Source organism: Mobula hypostoma, chromosome 3 (genome assembly GCF_963921235.1).
Source record: "Mobula hypostoma chromosome 3, sMobHyp1.1, whole genome shotgun sequence".
Taxonomy (NCBI): Eukaryota; Metazoa; Chordata; class Chondrichthyes; order Myliobatiformes; family Myliobatidae; genus Mobula; species Mobula hypostoma.
Genome location: NC_086099.1, coordinates 63,811,983 through 63,834,059, shown reverse-complemented (window position 1 = coordinate 63,834,059; position 22,077 = coordinate 63,811,983). Strand labels below are relative to the sequence as shown.

General features: G+C 41.7%; 1 protein-coding gene across 1 annotated transcript in view; it reads left to right on the top strand.

The window, feature by feature from the left end:
* Positions 1–22,077, top strand: part of gabrb1 (gamma-aminobutyric acid type A receptor subunit beta1) — a 289,343-nt gene that overhangs the window by 213,090 nt on the left and 54,176 nt on the right. The window contains exons 6-8 of the mRNA XM_063043207.1: positions 7,989–8,126; positions 14,426–14,578; positions 16,530–16,777. Coding sequence (XP_062899277.1) covers positions 7,989–8,126; positions 14,426–14,578; positions 16,530–16,777 — 539 coding nt within the window. The remainder of the gene's footprint in view (positions 1–7,988; positions 8,127–14,425; positions 14,579–16,529; positions 16,778–22,077) is intronic.

Here is a 22,077-nt window from a genome sequence, read left to right as displayed (position 1 = left end):
CCAAGCATACACAAAGTAATATTGTTTATGCTATTCAGTGCAATGAGAACTGCACAGGAGACAGTAAAGTCTAACATAGCAGTATTTTAGTGGAGTAAAGTAAATTACAGTGGTATGAGAGAGGAGCTGGCCAAAGTAAATTGGAAGGAGATGCTGGCAGGGATGACAACAGAACAGCAATGGCTTGAGTTTCTGGGAAAAATAAGGAAGGTGCAGAATAGATGTATTCCAAAAACAAAGAAATACTCAAAATAGCACCACTGTGGCTGACAAGGGAAGTCAACGCTAATGTAAAACTAAAAGAGAGGGCATACAACAAAGCAAAAATTAGCAGGAAGATAGAAGATTGGGAAGCTTTTAAAAACCTTTATAAAGCAACTAAAAGAATTAATGGAGGGAAAATATGAAATATGAAAGCAAGTTAGCAAACAATATCAATGTGGATAGAAAAAGTTTCTTCAAGTATATAAAAATAAAAGAGAGATGAGAGTAAGTATAGGACTGCTAGAAAATGAAGACGGAGAAATACCAAGGGGGGGGGGGGACAAGGGATGGCTGATGAACTAAATGAGCATCTTGCATCAGTCTTCACTGTGGAAGACACTGGCAGTGTACCAGGTGTTGAGGGTTTAAGGAAAGAGAAATTACTGCAGTTGCTATTACAAGGGAGTGCTCAAAAAGCTGAAAGACCTAAGGGTACATAAGTCACCCGGACCAGATGAACTGCACCATAGGATTCTGAAAGAGGTAGCAGTAGAGATTGTGGAAGCATTAGTAATGATCTTTCAAAGCTCATTGGACTCTGGGATGGTTCTGGAGGACTGGAAAATTGCATTGTCACTTCACTCTTGGGAGGAGCCAGAAGGGAAATTATAGATCAGTTAACCTGACCTCAGAGGTTGGGACAATGTTGGAATCAATAGTTAAGGATGAGGTTATGGAGTACTTGGTGACACAAGACAAGATTGGACAAAGTCAGCATGGTTTCCTCAAGGGAAAATCTTGCCTGACGAACCTGTTGGAATTCTTTAAGGAGACTACAAGTAGGGCAGATAAAAGGGAAGCAGTGGATATTGTATACTTGGAATTTCAAAAGGCCTTTGACAAGGTGCCACACATGAGGCTGCTTAGTCAGTTAAGAGCCCATGGTATTGCAGGAAGGTTACTATCATTGTTAAAGCATTCGCCGATTGGTAGGAGACAGTGAGTGGGACTAAGATGATCCTTTTATGATTGGCTGCCAGTGACTAGTGGTGTTCCGCAGGGGTCGGTGTTGGGACCACTTCTTTTTATGCTGTATATCAATGATTTAGGTGATAGATAGATTTAGATGGCTTTGTTGCCAAGTTTGCAGATGAGATGAAGATTGGTAGAGGGGCAGGAAGTGTTGAGGAAACAGGAAGGATGCAGAAGGACTTAGACAGATTAGGAGAATGGGCAAGAAAGTAGCAAATGAAATACAATGTTGGTAAATGCATGTTCTTGCACTTTGGTAGAAGAAATGAATGTGAAGACTAATTTCTAAACGAGGAGAAAATCCAAAAATCTCAGATGCAAAGTGACTTGGGAGTCCATGTGCAGGACACCCTAAAGGTTAACTTGCAGGTTGAGACAATAGTGAGGAAGGCAAATGCAATGTTAGCATTCATTTCAAGAGGTCTAGAATATAAGAGCAGGGATACGATGCTAAGGATTTATTAGGCACTGCTGAGGCCTCACCTTGAGTATTGTGAACAGTTTTGGGCTCCTTATCTAAGAAAATATGTGCTGGCATTGGAGAGGGTTCAGAGGAGGTTCACAAGGATGATTCCAGGAATGAAAGAGTTATCATACGACAAATGTTTGATGGCTTTGGGTCTGTGCTCAATGAAATTTAGGAAGATGAGGGGGTATCTCATTGAGATCTTTGGAATATTGAAAGACCTAGACAGAGTAGATGTGGAAAGGATGTTTCCCATGGTGGGCGAGTCTAGGACAAAAGGGCACAACCTCTTGATAGATGGGTATCCATTTAAAACAGATGTGCGGAGAAATTTAGCCAGAGGGTGGTGAATTTGTGGAATTTGTGGCAGCTGTGGAGGCCAGGTTGTTATGTGTATTTAAGGGTTTGATAGGTTATTTATTGGCCGTGGCATCAAAGGTATGGGAAGAAGGCCAGGGAGTGAGACTGAGGAGGGGAGAGAAAAAAGGATCAACCGTGATTGAATGGTGGCCTAATTCTGCTCCTATGTGTTACGGTCTTAAAATCTGTCAAGATACAATATGAAGAAGAGCAGGGACATTCCTATATATAACTGGCTGCTGCATTTGCTTACACAGCCACCATACTTCATTGGCTGAGATGCACTTAGAGAAGGCCTGATAATGTGTGAGGTGCTCATTTAATGAAAAAGTTTTACTTAATGCTTCTGTCAAAAATCAATTTAATAACTTCAGGGAGGAAATGTATAACGGGAACATGGAAAACAAAAACCAGGACATAAATTGTTTATTAAGATCTGTCCTTGATCATACAATAGATGTACTATATGTACTGTATATGGCTGCAGCTGTGCTTTGTAAACAGCTTCCAACTTCTGGTTCGATTCACTGCACAGAGCTGAATCTTGTAAGCAACATAGACGTATAGCCACAGAGTGTTGAGTTTATGATCAAGAGTCAATTTCTACCTAAGTGTAATAAAGAAGGAAATTCATCCTTAAAAATCTTTGCAAGAAAACCAGGAGTACATTGAAAAAGATTACTGGAAACCTTGGATGTAGGTTATCAGATGAGGATTAAACTAAGAAATGGAAACACATATGGTAATAGCTGAAAGTAATAGCAGAAAACTAACACCCAATCATTGCATATCAAGAATGAAAATTTTATTTACCATTTAGTTACACTGAGACGAAGCATAGCTAAACTTACCAAGTGACTTCAATCATTTCCCCCAAAAATCCAAATTGAATTGTACAGTGAGATGAAATCTTATCACTGGATGGCAGACGGGTGCCTGGAAGCTACTCTGCACCTCAGGTGCCTAAACTGATCAGAGGACAGCTGGCTACAATGTCCACACAAAGTACTTGTAGTTCAAGCCTAGTTGCACTGTGTGAATAGGATTTAACAAATGCTTGTCATGGCTGCAGCTATACAATGAGCTGCTAAGACTGAGATCTCCCTGTCCTAATTAGGAGAAGTAGTGGATGCAGCCCAGTCCGTGATGGGTGAAGCTCTCCCAACCAATGAGCACATCTACAAGAAAGCAGCACCCATCATTAAGGACCCTCACCATCCAGGCTATGCTCTCCTCTCACTGCTGCCATCAGGAAGGAAGTACCGGAGCCTCATGCCCCACACCACCAGGTTCAGGAACAGTTATTACCTCTCAACCACCAGGTTCTTAATACAGTAACTTCACTCACCCAACACTGAACTGATTCCGCAATCCATGGACTCACTTTCAAACAATCTACAACTCATGTTCTCAATATTGGTTACTTATATATCATTTTTCTTATTTTTTGTATTTGCACAATTTGTTGTCTTTTGCATATTGGTTGTTTATTTTTGTTATGGGCAATCTTTTATTGATTCAATTTTGTTTCTTTGCATTTACCATAAATGCTCACAAGACAATGAATCTCAGGGAAGTACTGTATATGGTTATATATATATGTACCTAGAAAGTCCTGTATATGGTTATATATATGTACCTAGATAATAAATTTACTTTGAATTTAGAACTTTGAGAAGTTATCCTTTGAGAGAAAATACAAAGAAAGTTAAAGAGAGCTCTCTGAATTTACACTCTGTCAGGTGCCAGGCAAATAACCTATTCACAAATGTTAACAATGTGTAATGAGCTCTTTGGGTTAGTGCAGGGAGCCAAAGTGTGTTGGGCTCCAAGGTTTTTAGAGCACCTGAATTGGGTAATTGTTGTTTAACAAAAGTCATTAATCATTTAGAGATCCTTATGTTTTTTTCTCAGGCAACTCACACTTTGTAATGCAGTTTTCTGAGGTCTTCTGTTTAACCTTGTTAAGTTTATTTTGATAGGCTCGAAGATTCCGTGTAATTTGAATTATTTAAGTTGATGCCCAATTAGTGCTAATCGCAGGGTCCTAGATATGAGTATGTTACGTCTTGTGGTGTCATTCAGTTGAGCGACCGAACTCTTATGAATAAACTCCGGCCTCTGTCTCTACATTGAACTCTGTCTTTCCTCTGCACTTGGGTTCCAACATTGCCAGCACACATTGCAACAGTAATGGACCCAGCGAAAGTTGAACCATAACATTTTGATATCAGTCCTCTTTAGGTGAGAATGTCATCTATTCTCAAGTCCACATTCTGAGTTTCTCATGTTTACATTCTGCGTTTCTCAAGTCCACGTTCCAACTATCTCTAGTCAATGTTCCAAGTTTCTCAAGTTCACATTCCAAGTCCATATTCTGAGCTTTCCTTGTCAATGTTCTGATGTTCTCAAACTCTGCAAGGTTATCAAGATTCTCTAGGTTCTGCGAGTCATCAAGGTTTTTAAAGTTCGCAGGTCTCTCTCAAATTCTCAGGTCTCTCCTAAGTTTTCAGGTCTCCCTGGGCCATCAAGTATTGGCTATAGGGAGGGGGCTGCTGTAATGAGCTCTTTGGGCTTGTGTAGGAAGCCAGAGAGCTTTGGGCTCTAAGATTTGTAGAGCACTTGAAGTAGTCAATTGTTGTTTTATGAGAGTCATTAATCGTTTAGAGTTCCTCATGTTTCTTCTCAAGTGACTCTCTCTTTATAATGTGGTCTCCTGGTGCTTTTTGTTTAAACCTCTAAATTTATTTTGATAGGCTTAGAGATTCCATGTTGCTTGTATTATTTAAGATGATGCCCAATTAGTCTACATTGAAATCTATCCTTCCTCTACACTTGGTTTTTGATGCTGCCAGTGCACATCGTGACACAATGTCAGACAAAGGAGATGATTATCAACTTCAAAAGATCTCGCACTACTCACACCCATCTTCACATTGGCACACAGCAGTGGAAGCTACGAGCAGTTTCAAACTCCTGGGAGTGTACATCTCACACAGCCTCTTCATGGTCCCAGAGCACATCCTAACACAATCAGGAAAGCTCACACAGTCCACGATCTGCAGCTGCCCTCACACTGCGGTTTTTCACAGCCAATGAGTTCCCACTCCTGGAGTTCACCTACCGGCCATTTGCTGACATTCTTCAGGAGCGGTTTAGAAGATCTGCGCCTCTGGGATGCAGCCCTGTAGACAACCAATTCCATGCCAGTGTATATAATGGGAAGAGTTGGCTAATGATTCTTGAGTTAGAGAATCTCAGAATAAAAAACATGACAGATTGTAACATCCTAATAGCAACTGTTTAGCTCCCCTCTCACCTCTCTGGTAACCCTTCTTTGTCCCTTGTTAGAGAGAGAGAAAGCCCGTGACATGTCAAACTGTTGGGTATACAATGGTTTCTGTTGGGGGTTTTGCTGTTGCTTGGTGGGTGGTGGTCAGTGAGGTTTTCTGCTGAAATGGGTAGGGCAGTGAGGGAGGTTGACGCTTTGCTGCTGCTTGTGCGTGGTGTGGGGAGAAGGGGCTTTGGGGTTCTAACGTCTTTCTGTCATTTACTCTTTGGGGTTCTGCTCTGTTTTCATGGATGTCTGCAAAGAGTAAGAATTTCAGGTGGTATACTGTATACACTCCCCGATATTACAATGGAACCATTTGAACCATTGGAACTTTCTGAAGAGGCTGAAGAGAGCTGGACTCATCATCATCAATACACACAACCTTCTACAGAGGTGCAGTAGAGAGCATCCTAACAAGCTGTGTCACTGCGCAGTACAGAATCTGCACTGCAACAGACAGGAAGGCTCTATGACAGGTCGTCAAAACTGCTCAACACATCACTAGCTCCAGCCTACCTGCCATCAATGACATATACAGTATACAGAATAGTGCTGGGAAAAGGCCAGCGTTATCATGAAGGATATCGCACAACCTGCTCTGGACTCTTTGCTTCCACTTCCATCAGGGAAGAGGTTATGTAGCATCCGTACCAGGGTCACCAGACTCACGATAGCATGGTGATTACAGCTCGGGGCACCAGAGTCTGGAGTTCGATTCTGACACCGTCTGTTGGAAATTTGTACGTCCTTCCTGTGAGCGCATGGGTTTCCTCTTGGTGCTCTGGTTTCCTCCCACATTCCAAAGATGTATTGGTTTATAGGTTAATTGATCAGTTAAAATTATCCTGTGATTAGGCAAGGGTTAAATGGGTGGATTGCTGGGCAGTGGGGCTCATTGATCCAGAAGTGTCCGTCTCACATTGTATTGCTAGATAAAATAAAAAATAAAAAACAGTTACTTTCTCCAAGCAATAAGGCCGATCAACCCCACCAACCACTAACCCACCCTACAACTCCCCCTCCACACTTTTAATTTATCATCTCCTGTCAGTCACCTTATATATGGATATTTCCGAACCCTGCGTCACTTTATATACATACAAGCAATCTATGTGTATAAGCTAGTTTATGTATTTATATTTATTTTGTTTTTTTATTATTGTGTTCTTTGTACTGCATTGGATCCGGGGTAACAATTCTTTTCTTCTTACACTTGTGTGCTGGAAATGACATTAAGCAACCTTGAATCTTGAATCTTGAATCTTGAATCAGATTGTGGACTAGGATCCCTCCGTCAGAGTACATAGTAATTGGATTTGTGTAAAAGATTAGGCAGGATTCAGTATTGTATTCTGTGGAAGTAATGGGAAATCACAGGGTGGTCCCCAGAACATCGATCTGATGTAATGGTTTTCACCTCTCTGTGTTCTGTCCTAAACTCACAATGCTAATTTATACCATATTGCTGCTAGTAACCTGAGTTATCTCAAGAAGAGACAAAAAAGAACAGATTGACATCATTGAAGACAAGTTTCTTTCGAAGAACTGACCAGTAGCCATCAATCATCCAGTAATGATTTCTGCTGTGATGCTTCAAGAAATCTAAAGAATTAATAAAATACTCAAATCTGTTATGATGTCCTGAAGGAAGTTTACCTACAAGGAGCCTGCAGTGATAATTGTGGAATGGAAACCAAACACATTTGCACTACAACAAATGTTAAAACACGGTTTTGGTGCTGGTGCGTGAGTCATCATGAGATTCAAACAAAATCAATTCTGAAGGTTCAAGAAGATGGAGTCCTTTTAAAGTGTAGTCACTTCTCAGCAGTACAGCTGCCAATTTGGATACAGGAAGTTCCCACAAATCTCAGTGCAGTAGTGACTAGATAATCTATTTGGGAAATGTGCATGAAAAGATTAAAATTTAGGGAGGGTCACCAGGAAGCCATAACTTTAAGACAGAGATGAGGCAAACATTTGTTTTTCGAAGTTGGATTTGGTAAGACTGAGAAAGCAGATATTTGAGTTATTTTTAAGGAAGAGGTGGATAGGTTCTTGATAAGCAAAGGGGTGAAAGGTTATCAGGAGTTGACTAATATGGAGTTAAGATTAATTAGATAAATGATGATCTTGAATAGCAGATCAAACTCAAGGGATCAATTAGTTTATTGTTGCTTCTAAATTGCGTGTTTACAGGGAAATGTCCATAGCTCCTTTCCAAATTATTGTGAGAATGATTTATTATATTGTTGAAATTGTAAAAATGTCTCAGATTAACATTTCATCCAAAAGACGACACCTCTTTCCCTTAGTGCTTCATAATTATGACAGTCTCACTTTTTCTGTTCAGCTTTTTGAATTGAGGCATGACCCACGGTTCCCTCTTTCAGAAGAAGGCCATCAAATCACAGTTGCCATGGTAGCCAGAGCACTGCTCATTGCTTTCATTTCTTTACTACTTTTAACCATTGCAAGTGAAGTTTTTATCTTTCAAAATACTGACAAAGCATTTGAAGAATTGTTCTGTTTTTCATAATGAGTTCCAATTCTTTCCCAATACCTTTTTTCCCCTTCTCTTTTGTTTTATAGATGGATATACAACAGATGATATTGAATTTCAGTGGACAGGTGGTAACTATGCAGTCACAGGAGTGGAGAAGATTGAATTGCCACAATTTTCCATTGTTGAGCACAAACTTGTTTCAAAGAGAGCAGTTTTTGCCACAGGTAATCAGTTTGATAGAAAATATTTACTATAATTAAGGTGCTGAATTCCATGTGATTGTAAGGTCACAGACAGAAGTTGGTAGTTAGTGCGTCTATTTTTCAGGGTTGAATTAGATACAAGACACATCAATTTAACAGTGACAATGCCTGTCCTAGATCACTGCAGGGGTTAGTACCACTGCCAAATGTGGAGTGATTTTGTCAGCAGCACCAGTAGACAGCTGAAGTAGGCATTAGGTTCCATGAACATGAAAATTAGAAATCCAATTCTTGTTAATAAGAAATTAATCCACAATAAACAGATGCTGCCTGCCTTTTGATGATTATTCAACTACTATTGATGTAAATTCAGTGGAGTATGATTTTATAAAATGATTGGGGAAGAGAGCAGCATATAAACACCACCCTTCCCCACCACCACCTCCAATAAGTCCTTTCTCATCATGAAATAAGGGACTGAAAGAATACCTAATTTACTTCCAACTATAGTGAAAGGCCATTGGCCTGAGACATTAACTCTGTTTCTCTCTTTTCCCTGACGTTGGCAGAGTTATATCCAGCAATTTCAATTTTTTCATCAGCAATTACTTAATTTTGAATTTGTGCACATTCTATTCAAGAGCTCCCAAAAGACATTAGTCTTAGTTGTAAATGTTGGTTAATAGTTGTTGTCTGTCCACTTTAGTAAGAAAAGTCCATTGAGATTTCTCAGATCTCATATAGAAAAATCTATTAAAAGGTGACATTAGATTTCATTGGATTCCAAAATCAACTTAAAGCTACAGTGATTACAACGAAAGGATAGATGTATGGTTGCTGACTGAGTTTCTCTATAGCTTGAAGTTGATAATTGGAATCTAGTGAAATTATTTTTTGTGTCTGAATTGCTTTGAATTAAATTGGTCACCCATATAATTAGTTGGTGTTCATTAGCATGCGGTGTCAATAAACGAACCCAGTTTGCATGATCATTCTCCAGTTGATTGAAGACTGGCCTTCTAAGAAGAATAGAACTACATAATCTCAGTCCTTCTCATTGCTTTTAACTGATCTGCCAAACTAGGTGAGACTTAAAACTTGGTAAAACCATATGGATGTAAGGCAAAATAAGGACAATAAAGTTTGTCTCCTCTTTGTACTTGAGGAGGACAGAGCATTTGAATGCAACACTATAAGATAAATTAGTAAGGCTTTGCACAATCTTCACTGTCAAACTTCCTCTGATCTCTAGAGTCAGGCAATATCTTAACCTAATGCACAACAACAATAATATTTGCTCCAAAGATTCAGTATATAGAACATAGAACATACAGTAGATACAGGCCCTTCAGCCCATGATGGTATGCTGACTCTTCAGACCTACTTCAAGATTAATCTGACCCTTTCCTTCCAACATAGCCTTCTAATTTTCTTTCATCTATGTGCATATTTAAGAGTCTGTTAAATGTCCCTAATGTATCTGTGCACCACCCTACCACCACCCCAGGCAGCACATTCTATGCACCTCCCACTCTTTCTATAAAAAACCTGCCTCTTACAACCCCCTATATTTTCTTCCCAGTGCTTTAAAGTTATACCCCCTTCTATTAGCCCTTTTCTACCGTGGGATAAAGTTTCCGGCTGTCTACTCAATCTATGCTTCTTATCATCTTGTACTCTTCCATCCTGTCACCTCTCATCCTCTTCCTCTCCAAAGAGAAAAACCCTAGTTCACTCAACCTGTTCTCATAAATCATGCTTCCTAATCCAGGTATCATTCTGATAAATCTCCTCTGCACTATCTCTAAAGTGTTCGCACTCTTCCTATAATGATCTGACCAGAACTAAACATAATGTTCCTCACGTGATCTCAAGCCTGCACATACTTTTTAAAATTATGCAATTATTGGGATATAATTAAAAGTTTTCACTAGATTTTTACATTCTTTAAAGAAAATCTCAACTCTGGCAACTTAGTTTGAATTCAAAAAGGCTATCTATCCTTCCAATTCCTAAAGAGAAAGTGGAATAGAACAAGGGGAGGGATGTTCCTTAGATGACTCTACTGTTCTTTGACACAAGGCAAGAATATCAATCTGCATGCATGTTCCAACAACCCAACTTTCACCAGTTTGGCAGAGGTCAAGTGGAGACAGGGCACCTGCAGTGTAAATAACACAGAACAGAAATTATTTATGGAACACTGTTTGAAGCATTGTTGTCTATCATGGGTCCCTACTATCCCAGCGTAGTAGAGTTATACTAAAACTGTAAGCTAGACTTCTGACATGAATAATGTAGTAATAATTTAGGTCCAGCTAGCCTACTATCTTTCTTCCCACTGCTGTCCTGGTGAAATATTAGTTAAATTATTATCAGGTCAGATTTTGTACTTGCAAGCAGAGAGGACTTGCTAGCTGGAAAAATTATTTAATATAATTAGCTGCTTTTCCAGTTTCATGCTGAATGCCCACAATCCTTTTGAACTGCCATCTGAGAGCAACTGACAATCCCATTTCTTATTTTAGACCATAAGACGTAAGAACAGAATTAGGCCATCCGGCCAATCGAGTCTGCTCCACCACTCAATAATGGCTGATCCTTTTTTTTCCTCCTCCTCAACCCCAGTTCTCGGCCTTCTCCCTGTAACCTTTGATGCCATGTCCAATCAAGAACCTATCAATCTCTGCCTTAAATAGACCTAATGACCTAGCCTCCAGAGCTTCATGTGGTAACAAATTCCACAAATTCACCACCCTTTGGCTAAAGAAATTTCTCCACATCTTTGTTTTGAAAGGGCACCCCTCTATCCTGAGGCTGTGCCCTCTTGTTCTAAACTCTCCCATAATGGGGAACATCCTTTCCACATCTACTCTGTCTAGGCCTTTCAACGTTCGAAAGGTTTCGATGAGATACCCCTCATCCTTCTGAACTCTAGCAAGTACAGACCCAGAACCATCAAACATTCCTGGTATCATAATCCTTTTATTCCTGGAATCATCCTTGTGAACCTCCTCTGTACCCTCTCCAATGCTAGCATACTTTTCTAAGATGAGGGGCCCAAAACTGTTCACAATACTCAAGGTGAGGCCTCACCAGTGCCTTATAAAGCCTCAGCATCACATCCTTGCTCTTGTATCCTAGACCTCTTTAAATGAATCCTAACATGGCATTTGCCTTCCGCTCCACTGACTCAACCTGCAAGTTAACCTTCAGGGTGTTCGGCACAAGGACTCCCAAGTCCTTCTGCATCTCAGATTCCTGGATATTCTCCCCATTTAGAAAATAGTCTGCCAATTTATTTCTACTTCCAAAGTGCATGACCATGCATTTTCCAACATTGTATTTCATTTGCCAATGTCTTGCTCATTCTCCTAAACTGGCTAAGTCCTTCTACAGCCTTCCTGTTTCCTCAACACTACCTGCTCCTCCATAAATTTTTGTATCACTGCAAACTTGGCAACAAAGCCATCTATTCTATCATCTAAATCATTCATATACAACATAAAAAGAAGTGGTCCCAACACCGACTCCTGCGGAACACCACTAGTCACGGGCAGCCAACCAGAAAAGGATCCTTTTATTCCCACTCACTGCCTCCTACCAATCAGCGAATTTTCTAACCATGTTAGTAACTTTCCTGTAATAGCATGGGCTCTCAGCTTGGTAAGCAGCCTCATGTGTGGTACCTTGTCAAAGGCCTTCTGAAAGTCCAAATATACAACGTTCTCTGCATCCCCATTTTCTATCCTACTTGTAATTTCCTCAAAGAATTCCAACAGGTTCGTTATTTGCCTGAAGGAAACCATGCTGACTTTGTACTATCTTGTCCTGTGTCACCAAGTACTCCATCACCTCATCCTTAACAATTGATTCTAACATCTTCCCAAGCATGAGGTCAGGCTAACTGGTCTATAATTTCCTTTCTGCTGCCTTCCTCCCTTCTTAAAGAGTAGAGTGACATTTGCAATTTTCCAGTCCTCTGTACCATGCCAGAGTCCAATGATTTCCAAAGATCATTTCTAATGCCACCACAATCTCTGACGCTACCTCTTTCAGGTACCCTAGGGTGCAGTTCATCTGGTCCAGGTGACTTGAGTACCTTTAGGTCTTTCAGCTTTTTGAGCCCTTTCTCTCTAGTAATAGTAACTGCACTCACTTCTCTTCCTTCACACACTACAACATCAGGCATATTTCTAGTGTTCTCCACAGTGAACACTGACGCAAAATACTCATTTAGTTCAACAGCCATCACCTTGTCCCACATTATTATATCTCCTGCCTCATTTTCTAGCGATCCTATATCCACTTTCATTTCTTTTACATACTTGAAAAAACTTTTACTATCCACTTTGATATTATTTGCTAGCTTGCTTTCATATTTCATCTATTCCCTTCTAATGATTTTTTTTGTTGCTCTCTGTAGGTTTTAAAAAACTTCCCAATCCTCTATATTTCCACTAATTTTTGTTTTATTGTATACCCTTTCTTTTGTTTTTACAATTGCTTTGATTTCCTTTGTCCCTTCCCAAATGGTACTATCTTACCATTTGAGTATTTCTTCATTTTTGGAATACATGTGTCCCGCACCTCCCTCATTTTTCCCAGAAATGCATGCCATTGCTGCTCTGCGGACATCCCTGCCAGCAGCTCCCTCCAATTTACTTTGGCCAACTCCTTTCTCATATGACTGAAATACTGCTGCATCAGACTTTACTTTCTCCCTATCAAATTTCAAGTTGAACTCAATCATATTGTGATCACTGGTTCCTAAGGGTTCTTTTACCTTGTTCCCTAATCACCTCCAGTTCATTACGTAACACCCAGTCCAGTAGAGCTGATCCCCTAGTAGGCTCAATGACAAACTGCTCTAAAAAGCTCTTTCTTGGGCATTCAACAAACTCACTCCCTTGAGATCCGTTACCAACCTGATATTCCCAATTGACCTGCATGTTAAAATCTCCCATGACTACCATAACAGTTCCCTTTTGACTCAGCTTTTCTATTTCCTGTTGTAACCTGTGGTCCACCTCCCAGCCACTGTTGGGAGGCCTGTGTATAATTTTCTTGTAGCATAGCAAATTATTCTCTCTCACATGCCCATCAAAGTCCATTTGAACCCAACAGTGCTCATTTGGGATGAGGGAGGACACAGAAAGATCTGGAGGAAATCGATGTGGTCACAAGGGCAACACGCAATATTCATATAAACAGAACCCAGGTCAAGTTAGATCCCAGGACCCTGATGCTGAGGCAGGCGTGCTATCTGTTGTGACACTGCACCACTTGCTTTGATGCCATTTGCAAAGTTCTGCAGATGTTTTATGTTTTTATCAATTTTTTTTTCCTTCTCTACCTCTGCTACCGACCTGCTTAATATTTCCAGAATTTTCTGCCCTTATTCCTGCATAACATTCTGTAGATGAGTATTTGAGCAGACCATGACACCACAGAGGTTTAGTGATGCCTTTTCAAATCAGCAGATACATAATGCTTTGCTTTATTTACAGTAAATTATACAGATTGTTCAATTAGTGAAAACAGATGATGGAACCAGCACAGCCAATCTTTATTCACTTAAAAAGGCCCATCCTATGAAAAATGATGAAAGAATGAAAGATAAAATAGACCAAATTTCCATGTCACTTTTGAACAGACAATGCATATCACAGTTAGGACATTTAGAACAAACTCTGAAATGAGCTGGGGCTTGATTGAAGCACTTTGAGAAACCTGCTGGGCCTTGGAGACACAAGAGTCTGCAGATGCTGGAATCTGTAGCAACAAACAGCCTGCTGGAAGAACTCAGCAGGTCAAGTATTATCAATGGAAGGAAAAGAATAGTTGACATTTGAGGTCAAAAACCTTACATCAGGGCTTGAACATTTTCAAAATAAATTCTTCCTTTGCTAGGCTTTTCATTTTGAGCTGCCTTGTTCATTAGCAGTCACTCTTAGATTAAGGTTTAGAAAGGGATTAAGGATTGTTCTTAATGAGGATGTTATATATTATTCCCACTGGATTGGGAATCCTAAACAAGATGTCATAACTACTTAGAGCTAGTTCATTCAGAAGTGATGTCAGAAACACCGACTTGGTAATAAGTCACTTTTTTACCCCTTCAAACTGCGATTTCAATCAGGATAATTTGAAATAGTAGGTGATATTTGTAAGATTTTGTTAGGCAGAGACAATATGGATAGATAAGGAAAAGTAGTATATCAGTCATGATCTAATTGAATGGTAGAACAGAATCTAAAGCTATCACGTAGCACGCAAGAATTGACATTCACATTTAATTGAATGTTTTTATCTTTTAGGTTCTTATCCAAGACTATCACTGAGTTTTCGACTTAAAAGAAATATCGGCTACTTCATCCTGCAAACATATATGCCATCAACCTTAATCACAATTTTGTCATGGGTCTCCTTCTGGATCAATTATGATGCTTCTGCTGCAAGAGTTGCACTAGGTATTCATCTACCAGTCAGTTTTCTAGATCTGTGCTTGAGATATAAAACATGGGTCTCAGTAATGGAGATGAGAGTATGGAGCATAATTCCTGATAGAACATGAGATGCAAGCCCTGCCGATAAATCCGGATAGTTGGGAACAGGAGAATAGGATAATAGGGGTGTTTATTAATTGCTTGAAAACTTTCATTCACAATAACACATCCTCTGTCCCTCACCCATGCACACCAGCACATTTTCCTGAGGTCTGCTCCAACAGTAATGGGTGTGACAAAGTTTATTAGCACACATCACCTAAATACAGTTAACAATAATTGATATAAATCACTTGGGTAAAATTAACACATGTAACCCTATAGGTTACTTAGAACAATTAAAGCAGGGCAAATGTGACTGCTGTGGTTTAAGCAGGAAGTGATGAGAATCTCGTAAAATAAGCACTAGATTATTATATATCACAGCACAGCTGTAATGGGGACTCCCTGCCAGGAATTCTCACTTGCGCAGTTCTTTTAGGTCCTGACTGAAAATTCATTCCGAATTCATTCCGATGAAATGTCATTCCTCCCCCCCACCCCGCCCCAGTTTGATCATAGTTGGATCTTACTATTGTTATGGGTGGGGGAGGCTCTGGGCAAAAGGTGTGCTGTAAGATGATGAGGACTTCATTTAAAAAGGATCTTGTCTTGTGATGCAGATTAGAATTTTGTTCATACTCCTGCAAAGTTTATCAATGAAGGTCAGCATCTTCACCTATCCCCCTTCTATTTTTTTCCAAATTTATTATCACTGACCTATGTGGTGAAATTTGCTGTTTTGTGACAGAGTACAGTCCAAGACATAAAAGTTAGAAGTTACTAAATATAAGTAAGTCAATAGTGTGAAAGAGGTATAACAAGGTAGTGTTCATGGCTTCATGAACTGTTGAGGAACCTGATATCGGAGAGAAGAAGCTGTTCCTAAAACATTGACTGTGTGTCTCAGGTTCCAATACCTCCTCTGAGTCTTTTCCCTTTGCATCCCTCATTTTGGTCCATTCCTTCATGCCATATAGAAGTTCTCATTATCTAAAAAAATCCCCAACAAAGGATCCAGCTTGCCCTCCCTCCCTGCTTCTGCCTGTCATCCTTGGAGACAATCAACAGATAGGAAGTTGGCTTCCATGTGTTTACTGATGACTCCGTTTCCAACTCTTTGAAATCTCTTGTCTAATCACTGCTGCCTCAGTGGTATCAAATGTATTGTTTGTCATCCAGCCTTGGGTTCATCACATCATCCAACAATGGGAAGAAATGAGGCTGTCACATGCTTTGTGTCCTTATCACTGATCTCATCCATCACCGACTTTTTTTCTCAGATTGAATCAGGTTGCTCATAACCTGAGCATCCTTTTGGAATCCATCTTCAGTTTCTAATCATGTAACTTCTCCATCACAAAGACTGCCTACTTCGGCTATATCTCGGGTCTTTCTGAAACCCTCACTCATGCCTTTGTATGTTCCAGGTTTGACTGCTCCAAAGCTCTTCCAACTCACCCCATGAATTTGACCTCATCCAAATCTCTGCTTCAATCCAGCATGTTCTCCTCTGGCATCATCCCTGAAATACATCATCCCTTAATTCCCCCATATCCTCCAATCTGTCCACATATTCAAACAATGGTCTCACAAATCTTCTTTTTTCATCTCTTTATTGTCTGGTGTGCCTTGCACTACCAAGAATCTTGCCTCTTCACTTCCTCTTCTTTCTTCAGACCCTATTTAAAATATATCATTGACTAAATTTTTATCACAGTTATGAGGCTTTGATTGTGCCTTTGTAAAGCACTTAAGATTTTTTGTGTTAAAGGCACCACATCAACACAAATTCTAATTATTGCATGCAATGGAAGTTCCTTTTTATATGTTATAGATATTTAAATGTCATCTGTTGATTGTTATTATTTTACAGGAATCACAACTGTACTTACCATGACAACTATCAGCACCCACCTCAGGGAAACCCTTCCCAAGATCCCCTACGTTAAGGCCATTGATATTTACTTGATGGGTTGTTTTGTCTTTGTATTCCTGGCTTTATTGGAGTACGCATTTGTTAACTATATATTCTTTGGAAGAGGGCCACAGCTTCAGAAGAAAGCAGCTGAGAAAGACACTCAGACCCAAGTGAAAGGAAGACTGGGAAACAACAAAGCTCAGGTAAAAAAAAAATTGAACATTTTGGAACTTACTGTGTGAGTGTGATAAATGAACAAAAAATATCTCAGCTTTACCAATATTTCTGGCTTCTTTTATATCTTAGAGGTTGGGGAATTGTTCACTCCTGATTTCATCTAGAGTGGGAGGTGAAGGAAAACTATGTTGATGAAAATGTGCAATGTGACTTAATCCTACAGAAAATGTTTCTTTCTAGAAAGCAGAAATATGCTTTTGTACATTAGGAATAATTAATGTGAACCTATCTGTCTGGTTGGGTGAAAGATGGTCCAAGTTGATTACTTCTCTTGGAACTTATGCTTACATTTAACAAAATTCAACATAAAAGGCGAATAGCACACTGGAGATTTACACTGGACATTTATATTACCTCTGTGTAAATCTCAAATTCACTGCCCAAGGCAACTCTAATATTCGGAGATGGGAATTTATCTTCGGAACACAAACTACAGAAAGACATTTATCATCACAAACTGTTCCTGAATTAATAACACTGAAATTCCTAATATTGTGTTCTATGTTGTGACATTATTAATGAGTAGCACAATGATAACAGTTGTAGGAAACTGTTGCAAATCTCTCTACATGTGGTACAAGCAGATTATCCAAGGGTAGAGAATGTGTTAGGTGACATATTGCGTGATCAGAATGCAATTTTCTTTTTTTACTGGTGATAACCAGGCTTAAACTGTAGTGTATATTATGCTTATTTCTTCTTACCAGAACTGTAAAATGAATTGGCAGTTCCTTATTTTGTTATGTACATTTTTGGGTTGTGGGTATCGCTGCCAAAGTTGGCACTAATTAATCGTTTCCAATCAATGTTAAACTGAGACGATAGTTCGGAAGGAACTGTTGAGTCAATGCCATTGTTGTGGACTTGGAAGTCGTATTAATAGGAAGGATGGCAGATTTCTTCCTGATTGGATACTAGTGAACTAAAATATAAAATATGCTTGTTTTGGGGTCAGTACCAATACTGGCACTGACTATCTTTCATTGAAACACAGGGATTATACAACACAGCAGAGAGCATTTAGCTCAAAATGTGTTCATGCTGCTCAAATAAAGCTACCCAACACTGCTACCAAATCTGTAAAGGTTGTCGCTCAGACTTCGCTCTCTTTTCAGGTTTTGGGTTGGTGAGGGTAGTTAGGGGACAGGTTAGGGTTTAGAGACAGGAATGAGGAGAGTTAGAGGTCAGGAGCAGTAAGTGAAGAGTCAAGTGGTAGGGCCGGAGTCCAGGTCAAAATGTTCTGTGGTAGAAGGCTATTGATCCCCATGGATGGGGTCAGGTCAGCAGGTGCTGAAGCAAAGACCAGTGATCCCTGCAGCCAACGGCAGGTCCCATGGACGAGGTATGGTGACCCTCAGGATGGCGAGTCCCAGAATCAGAGGTCTGTGTGGGCAGCAGGCACAGGAGGCAGTGACCCCTCCCCCCAGTTTGACGAGGTCTGTGTGGGCAGCAGGCACAGGGGGCAGCGACCCCTCCCCCCAGTTCAGCGAGGTCTGTGTGGGCAGCAGGCACAGGGGGCAGCGACCCCTCCCCCCAGTTCAGCGAGGTCTGTGTGGGCAGCAGGCACAGGGGGCAGCGACCCCTCCCCCCAGTTCAGCGAGGTCTGTGTGGGCAGCAGGCACAGGGGGCAGCGACCCCTCCCCCCAGTTCAGCGAGGTCTGTGTGGGCAGCAGGCACAGGGGGCAGCGACCCCTCCCCCCAGTTCAGCGAGGTCTGTGTGGGCAGCAGGCACAAGGGGCAGTGACCCCTCCCCCCAGTTCAGCGAGGTCTGTGTGGGCAGCAGGCACGGGGGCAGCGACCCCTCCCCCCAGTTCAGCGAGGTCTGTGTGGGCAGCAGGCACGGGGGCAGCGACCCCTCCCCCCAGTTCAGCGAGGTCTGTGTGGGCAGCAGGCACAGGGGGCAGCGACCCCTCCCCCCAGTTCAGCGAGGTCTGTGTGGGCAGCAGGCACAGGGGGCAGCGACCCCTCCCCCCAGTTCAGCGAGGTCTGTGTGGGCAGCAGGCACAGGGGGCAGCGACCCCTCCCCCCAGTTCAGCGAGGTCTGTGTGGGCAGCAGGCACAGGGGGCAGTGACCCCTCCCCCCAGTTCGACAAGTCCCAGGATCAAAAGTCTGTGTAAGTCTGGAGTTCGAGGCCCCTAGTTCAAAGTGGCATGATTGGCGAGTCTTGGGGTCGATACCAAATGTTAAAGACCAAAGTCAGCAAGTCCAGAAGTTGAGACCCAATGCTCAAAGCCCCTGGGTCGGCACATCCAGAAACTGAGGACCAATGTCTGTGAGTCTGCGTCCAAGCCCGGGACAAACCCCTGGGACGGTGAGAGGACTATGCGATTCCATAGTTCAAGGCTCAGAGTTCAAACTTCTATGACTGGCGTGTCCTGGGGTTAATACCAAAGGTCAAAAACCAAACCCCTGCACATCCGTATGTTGTGATAGTTGTTAACACAAACATCGCCTTTCGCTGCATGTTTCAATGTGCAAGTGATAAATAAATGAATCTGAAGATCTAAAGATCTTTAGCCCTTCAATTCACAGCTCTTGAAATATAAATGCAAATACATTTCAAATATGTTGAGGGTTTCCACTTCTACTCCACTTTCATACAGTTCCAAACTCCTAAGATGCGATACATGAAAATTCCTCATCTCCCCTTTAATCCACTATTAATTGCTACAACTCTGTGTCCCTGCTTTTTGATTCCTCTCTCAAGGGAAGTAGATCCTTCCTATCTATTCTATGTTTCTCAGTTCTAATCTTAAATTTATATACTTCAATTAAACCTCTTTTCAGCTTCTGTTGCACCAAAGAAGATATTTGCCTAATCTTTCTTCATTGCTAAGCTTTTCCAATACTGGAGACATCTTTGTAAATCTCCCTTCATCCTTTCCAGTGCAATCAAATATGCTCTATACTGAGTGGAGTACTCAGTTTATGGCCTGAATATTATTGTATGCAGAATGGGCTGAAAAATGGCAGAATGAATGCGGTTAAGTGCGAGGTAAGGCACTTTTGGAGGACAAACCAAAGTAGGACTTACACAATGAACTGTATGGCACTGAGGAGTGTGGTAGATCAGAGGGATCTGGAATATAGATCCATAATTCCTTGAAAGTGGTGTCACAGGTAGATAGGGTTATAAAGAGAACTTTTGGCCACTGGACTTCATAGATCAAAGTACTGAGTACAGGAGTTGGTATGAAATGTGGAAGTTGTACATGACATTGGTGAGACCCAATTTGGAGTATTCTGTGCAGATCTGGTCACCTAACTACAGGAAAGATATCAATAGATGCTGCCTGAACTGCTGAGCACCTCCGGTGTCTTGTGTGTGTTGCTTTGGATTTCCACCATCTGCAGCCTTTCTCATGTTTAAGATATCAATAAGATTGAAAGAGTGCAGAGAACATTTACAAGGATATTGCCAGGAATTGAGAACTTAGGCTAAAGGTTGAATAGATTAGGACTTCATTTCCTGGAGCATAACGAAAAATTTAATAGAGCTATACAAAATTATGAAGCACATAGACAAGGAAACCCACTTTTCTCCTTCTTCTGTCAGTAGAAATGGATCCACCGGGCTTAGTAGCCAAGTCACTCATGAAGTCCAGGAGCTGGGCTTGGTCGTCAAAGGCTATTTGAGATGCACACCATTGGGAGCATTCAATAGACAGTGGGGAAAATCTTGACCTGGAATCCCTAAGGCAGTCCTATGTTGAGTTCAATGCTGACTGGCAAATTCTGCAACGCCACTGGTGCCAAACTGTATCGGCCTCTGCTATTCCTTTAGATTCATCAGCTGCATGGAGAAGGGAAGTCTGCTGCATGCTCTCCATTTTGTACTGCACTTGGCTTGCGTATTTACCTACGGTGCTGCACTAACAACATAGACAGCCAGGACGCAACATCTATGGTCGACCCTAACCCACGGAGGGCCTTGATAGATAGGGTAAATGCAAGCAGGCTTTTTCCACTGAGATTGGGCGAGACGAGAACTAAAAGTAATAGATTAAGTGTGAATGGTGAAATATTTAAGGGGAACATGAAGGGGAACTTCTTTATTCAGAAGGTGGTAAAAGTGTGAATGAGTTTTGGGAACACACATCAAAGTTGCTGGTGAACGCAGCAGGCCAAGCAGCATCTGTAGGAAGAGGTGCAGTTGACATTTCAGGCCGAGACCCTTCGTCAGGACTAACTGAAGGAAGAGTGAGTAAGGGATTTGAAAGTCGGAGGGGGAGGGGGAGATCCAAAATGATAGGAGAAGACAGGAGGGGGAGGGATAGAGCCAAGAGCTGGACAGGTGATAGGCAAAAGGGGATAAGAGAGGATCATGGGACAGGAGGTCCGGGAAGAAAGACAAGGGGGGGGGTGACCCAGAGGATGGGCGAGAGGTATATTCAGAGGGACAGAGGGAGAAAAAGGAGAGTGAGAGAAAGAATGTGTGCATAAAAATAAGTAACAGATGGGGTACGAGGGGGAGGTAGGGCCTTAGCAGGTTAGAGAAGTCGATGTTCATGCCATCAGGTTGGAGCCTACCCAGACGGAATATAAGGTGTTGTTCCTCCAACCTGAGTGTGACTTCATTTTTACAGTAGAGGAGGCCATGGATAGACATGTCAGAATGGGAATGGGATGTGGAATTAAAATGTGTGGCCACTGGGAGATCCTGCTTTCTCTGGCGGACAGAGCGTAGATCTTCAGCAAAGCAGTCTCCCAGTCTGCATCGGGTCTCGCCAATATATAAAAGGCCACATCGGGAGCACCGGACGTAGTATATCACCGCAGTCGACTCACAGGTGAAGTGTTGCCTCACCTGGAAGGACTGTTTGGGGCCCTGAATGGTGGTAAGAGAGGAAGTGTAAGGGCATGTGTAGCCCTTGTTCCGCTTACACGGAAAAGTGCCAGGAGGGAGATCAGTGGGGAGGGATGGGAGGGACGAATGGACAAGGGAGTTGCGTAGGGAGCAATCCCTGCGGAATGCAGAGAGAGTGGGGGAGGGAAAGATGTGCTTAGTGGTGGGATCCCGTTGGAGGTGGCGGAAGTTACGGAGAATAATATGTTGGACCCAGAGGCTGGTGGGGTGGTAGGTGAGGACCAGGGGAACCCTATTCCTAGTGGGGTGGCAGGAAGATGGAGTGAGAGCAGATGTACGTGAAATGGGGGAGATGCGTTTAAGAGCAGAGTTGATAGTGGAGGAAGGGAAGCCCCTTTTTTTAAAAAAGGAAGACATCTCCCTCGTCCTAGAATGAAAAGCCTCATCCTGAGAGCAGA